The 6,000-nt window shown below is 41.8% G+C and overlaps 1 protein-coding gene across 3 annotated transcripts in view; it reads right to left on the bottom strand.

The window, feature by feature from the left end:
• Positions 1 to 4,041: 4,041 nt before the first annotated feature.
• The window catches only part of ATP8A2 (ATPase phospholipid transporting 8A2), a 1,056,467-nt gene continuing 1,054,508 nt past the window's right edge, over positions 4,042 to 6,000 (bottom strand). For all 3 annotated transcript variants that reach the window (XM_069759054.1, XM_069759055.1, XM_069759056.1), the window contains one exon: positions 4,042 to 4,769. In XM_069759054.1, coding sequence (XP_069615155.1) covers positions 4,672 to 4,769 — 98 coding nt within the window. In that variant the 3' untranslated portion in view covers positions 4,042 to 4,671. The remainder of the gene's footprint in view (positions 4,770 to 6,000) is intronic.

The following is a 6,000-nucleotide window of genomic DNA, read 5'->3' as shown; positions in this document are numbered from 1 at the left end:
ATAGTTAGGACAGCTGATCCACTTGGAAGAATGTAATTTTACTGGGAAACCTTTGGAAGAATATACTTTCAAAAGGATCAGCCAAACATCAAGGCTAAAAGGAAAAACTTAAGGTACCTTCCCACTGAACGATATCGCTAGCGATCCGTGACGTTGCAGCGTCCTGGCTAGCGATATCGTTGAGTTTGACAGGCAGCAGCGATCTGGATCCTGCTGTGACATCGTTGGTCGGCGCAGAAAGTCCAGAACTTTATTTCTTCGCTGGACTCCTGCAGACATCGCTGAATCGGCATGTGTTATGCCGATTCAGCGATGTCTTCACTGGTAACCAGGGTAAACATCAGGTTACTAAGCGCAGGGCCGCGCTTAGTAACCCGATGTTTACCCTGGTTACCAGTGTAAATGTAAAAAAAACAAACAAACACTACATACTTACATTCCGGTGTCTGTCCCCCTGGCGCTGTGCTTCTCTGCACTGACTGTGAGCGCCAGCCGGAAAGCAGAGCACAGCGGTGACGTCAGCGCTGTGCTCTGCTTTCCGGCCGGCGCTTACACAGTGCAGAGAAGCACAGCGCCGGGGGACAGACACCGGAATGTAAGTATGTACTGTTTGTTTTTTTTTACGTTTACGCTGGTAACCAGGGTAAACATCAGGTTACTAAGCGCGGCCCTGCTCTTAGTAACCCGATGTTTACCCTGGTTACCAGGGAACTTCGCATAGTTGGTCGCTGGAGAGCTGTCTGTGTGACAGCTCTCTAGCGACCACACAGCGACGTTGCAGCGATCGGGATCGTTGTCGTATCGCTGCAGCGTCGCTAAATGTGACGGTACCTTTAGTCTAAGGGGGTTGAGTCATCACAATCTATTTCAGATTGGATCCACCGTCATGATTAGCTGATCGTCGAGGTTCTCCAAGCTATGGACAGATGAATAGCTGTCGATGTAATGCATAGTTGGCCCAAATCTACCCAAGTGTTCTCTATTTAACCTTAAGTATTTGGAATGATACACGTTTCATTATAGACGGCGCTTTTCAGATTGCAGCCATTGTGGTGATCATCTGATCATCGCAGGTTCAGCTTCTCACATGTCGTTAATTTTGATGGAGAAAGTCTTGGGTAGATAAATAACCATCTACATGATTCATAAATGGATCTGGTCTCTCAGATTGAGATCTGCTCTTAAACTGCATATACACTGAAATATTCTCATTAATTGGCTGAAATTAATTTTTGCTCAGAGGAAAAGATCATCGTTCTCAATGGCGCACTGTTCTGTGTAAACAGGATTTGCGATGCCAAGAACCATGACAGCCTTTGCGCTTTGAGCGATCTATTCCAGATCGTTCAGTGAGCATCGTTTACCGCCGTCTGCCAGTGTAAACAGGCTAGTAAACGACCGACGAGCGGTAAAAGTTTACAGATTGCCAGTCGTTTAGTGCAGTCAGTCGTTCTGCGTAAATAGACCCTTACTGAGCGTACTTTTGAGACTCCAAACAGTGGACACCTTTATGGTGCATTAGGTAATTTTGACAGATTAATCATCCTGGGCACTTATGTAAAAACTTTACCTACGCCACCATACTAAAACGCTTCCTGCAATGACATCACACATGTCTTGCATGATGACATCGTGATTACTGTATATGATGCTAGAGCGCTCATAATCCATCATATTCTTTATACATAATTCCAGCATACTGTATGTCTAAAATAAAGTAGACCCCCAAATGCCAGACCCAGACCTCAACTAAACAGTCAATATGGATACCCATTTACAAAAGAAAAGCACTGCAGCCTTGCAGCGCTAGAGTCCTGGGTTCAAATGCCACCAAGGACAACATCTGCAAGGAGGTTCCATGTTCTCCCCGTGTTTGCTGGGTTTCCTCCGGGTTCTCCGGTTTCCTCCAACACTTCAAAGACCATACAGGGAATGTAGATTGTGATCCCCACTGGTGACAGAGATGATGATGTGTGCAAACTGTAAAGCCCTGCGGAATATGATAGCGCTATATAAAAATAAAGAATATCATTATTATTATTACCTCTCAAAATGTTTTTAATGTCAAAAATACAATCCTTAGCTAGTCCAGTTCATATAGGCTTTCTGACCCCTGCTGCTTTGGGCTGTCAGCGTTATCCTCTAGCACATTGGAAATAATTGTACGTTGACATAATTATAAATCAGATCATTATTATTAATGACTTTTTGTTTGCAAACATTTGGGCCCCAGTATACCATCCCACAAGTTGTGCCCAGTGATTTATCATAATTTTAGGCTCCCCCATTTCCTTTCTGCTAACAAGAAACATCAGCAACTTCATAGGCAATATTTTGTTTTTATTTGTGGAACGCTAAGTACATTTTTGCAAAACCAATGTAAACCAAAATATATAGTCCATAAATAAATATACCACCACATGTCATAAATATAGAGGAAATGTCCACTGAGACTGCGGGTAACACAATGTGATGGGTCCAATAACTCCGATGTGGAGACTGATAGGCACGTGTGGCCATTTATTGTCTCTGTAGGTTTTATATTCTTTCTCTGTGATATCATTGAGCATAAAGAACTTTATATTTACCAAAAGAAGTGTGATGTAAGCAATATAAAGAGCTGGATGCCAAGTTTCCAATTAATTGCCAGCTCCAAGGTAATATATGATACATACAAGCTTAGTAGTCAAGCAATTGGCCAAAAACTGGCAGATAAATAGCACCAATATATATATTAAGGGCTGTATATATTATTGTTGTGTTAATGTAGTAATTATTGCCAGATACATCCTAAAAGCAAGCCCTGAAATAAATTTTGACCGATAGGAAGTGCTACTGCCATAAAACAACAATATAAAGCAAGTTAATTCGAGTTGAGTAGATCGATTTTTGTGACTCTAGCCCAACGAACAATGGCCGACCCCGCTTTAGATGCTTATAGAGCGTTTTCTAATTAACCGCCATTAAGTGAGCAAAGACCGCCTCTGTTCTTGGCAGCGCAGGACCTGCCTACACTGAACAATGTGATGCCAAGAACGGTGATCTTTTGGGCAACCAAAAAATATTATTTCACCTGATGAATGAGCATTTTCTCGTTCATCAGGTGATCGGCAACCTGTTTACATTGTGCGATTATCCTGAAACAAGCGCTGCTAGGAATAATTGCGTAGTGTTAATGCCCCTTAGATTAGCTCTAAGGGACTAGAGTAAGTATACAGCTAAAAAACACAAAAAACAAAACTTAAACTTGGAATAAAGGAGCTCAAGGATGGGCCCACTCAGAACTAGTTAACATGAACATTTCTTTCGAAAGTGGTTTGGCCGTATTGTAAGTGGATAGAAATGTGTAATAGGTTATAATGGACTGCGTGGAGGTGTTTTATGCTCCTAGAAAATAACAAGATACAAATATTAGGTTATTCACAGATACACATGTCTAAAATTAACAGCCTGAGTAAGGACTATGATGTCTGGCCCAATCGTTGGTCTCCGGACGCAAAATCAATAGCCTTATAGAGATATATGAGGTTTTGGGTCCGGAGATCTGCACTCTGGATATCGTAGTTCGTATTTGGGTCATGAATGTCAGATGTGGGATTTAAGTAAACCTTCAACTATAGATCTGTTAAAAATGGCATCGAATTACGACCCAATGTTCATAGGTGACATTCAACCAGAACTCAGTATTCTTTTGCTTTCCAGTTTGGGGATAGGCAACCAATCCATTCCCTACTTGATGTTGAGATCCAACAGTTGGGTCTTCTTTGCCCCAGACATGTGCCTTTTGGGGGAAAGTCACACACATTAGATCGTTGAAAATAATGGGTTTGGATGACATTATCATTCTAATGTGTATGGCCTCCCCTACAAGACACGTTGGCCAGCAGATGACAGCTATATCTTTTGGCCCGCAGTTATCTAATATATATGGTCAACTTTGGTCCATAATTATGCCTCCATCAAAATGAGGAAATGTAACACCAAAATGTAAAGTTTCAAGCTTTTCAGTTGAAGAAAATAAGACTTCACTGACTCAAAAACTATTTTTTGTGACTTTTATTCATTCTTAGTGTGTAATTTTTCCCGTTTGCTTCGTATCATGGGAAATCTTCACTAAATTAGGTTTGTTAAATGGTCTGATCTTGGAATTGGTGGCCAAGCGGACCTATTTAGATGCACGGATAGATAATGGAAAGATGCTACAGATCATTCTTAAAATCTCTTTTAAATTCATATTTTTCATTTTTGCTACTAACACAAACCTCAATCCACAGTGTTCCCTGGAAGTATGGCCCCTAACTGCACAAGTCCATTGTGGTATCTATGTAAAAACATGGCTGCTAGACAGGCATGTAATTGCAGTAAAAAAAAAAGGTCGGAAGAAGAGCACAGCAAAAGAATAATTTTTTTAACAAGCTGCGCCCTAGCAAAAAGAACACATATTAACCACCTAGCTCCCAGACAGACCTGCACTGCATAGTTTAATTGAAATCTCATGCAGGTCCTGCTGGTGGAACATAAAAATAAAAGTTAAGAAATTTATTGGCAAAGGCCACAGAAATGGATTTCCCAGTTTTTGGCTGCTGCGGCCAAACTTAGCGAAATATCTGTTAACAGTAGGAATATTGTCCAAAGATCATTATTTCTACCACCAGTCACTGAGGTCTTTTGTTATTCTATCCCGCTTCTCTGTTTTGTTGTGTCATAAGATCGGACAACTTGAGACTGGGAAACAACGCCGTGTTCTTCTTGAGAAAATGCAAAGCCATCTGAAAAAGAAAAAAAAAAAAAGGAAGTGAGAAAGGGTGGAAGAATATTTCAAGAATAGCACATTATAACAAAAGAAAGAAGCATATGATATGACTGAGGATGAAGACTGTGGAAGTAGCATTTGTAGAAGTAAGGCCGGTATCCCACTTGCAACTGCAATGTGAGAAACTCTCGCGAGTCTCTCGCCTCAATACGCGGCAGTGCCGCCGGCACTCGGGACCAGAGTGTGCGGCTGCCTGTATTTCTATGCAGCTAAGCGCTCCGGTCTGAACCGCCGGCTGCTGCCGGGTATTGAGGCGAGAGACTGAAGAGAGTTTCTCGCATTGCAGTCGCAAGTGGGACACCCGCCTTATAGGAACTCTAGGGTAGCAACTCATATTTCATACATTGACTTACAAAAGGTGGTCAAGGACAAGTTTGCTGGCCATTCTGATGGGATATGCCACCAATCTCATGTCTATGGACCTGGCAGATGAAGGCGGCTGTCAGGGAGATGAAAAAGCCAACAAGTGGCCCATGAAGTGTCTGGCAGCTGCTTATCATCTAGCATTGACATAATGGGGAATATTGAGGTTTATATAATCTGCAGATGGAAAATCGCTTGATCGACGGTTCCTCAACCCCATGAATATGGGCACTGCCAACTGATCGGAGGAAACAAGGGTCGAACTGGTTGGATTTTAACTTCTACATCTCTTGGAGGCAGTATTATCTGGCAGCTGCTTATCTTCCACCCCAGGAGCAGCATGGGGGAGGGTCGGAGAAGGGAACATTAAGTAGCTATCTTATATATATATATATATATGACCAGCCTGCAGATGATTTCCAGGACATTCTTTTTAGGGTTCAACCTGCTATCTGTTTTGGAATCCTATACCTCCACCCCCGCCTCGTTCCTGTCATTGCCCCATGATATTCCTCTTCATGTATACACACTACAGAAAAACAAATGTCTTCCATCTGTTAGCGACTGTCACACAAGACATATCCAAAGTTCCCCAAACCATTCCTTTCCAGCAATTCTTACAAAGGTCTAAGCCTCACAAAGATCCCACCATGTGCAGTTTGGGGAATACCATATTAAAATTATCTGAGGTCCAATAAAGTCTGTAGTAACAAGTAGGTTCGGGATTATACAACACAATTTATAAATTATTAGGTAATTTACATATCTTACCAGGCAAAATATACCAGAAACAAAGTTATTCCCATAGATTTATGCCTATCCAC

This window comes from Ranitomeya imitator, chromosome 3, assembly GCF_032444005.1.
Source record: "Ranitomeya imitator isolate aRanImi1 chromosome 3, aRanImi1.pri, whole genome shotgun sequence".
Lineage (NCBI taxonomy): Eukaryota > Metazoa > Chordata > Amphibia > Anura > Dendrobatidae > Ranitomeya > Ranitomeya imitator.
This window is presented reverse-complemented; position numbering and strand designations above follow the sequence as displayed.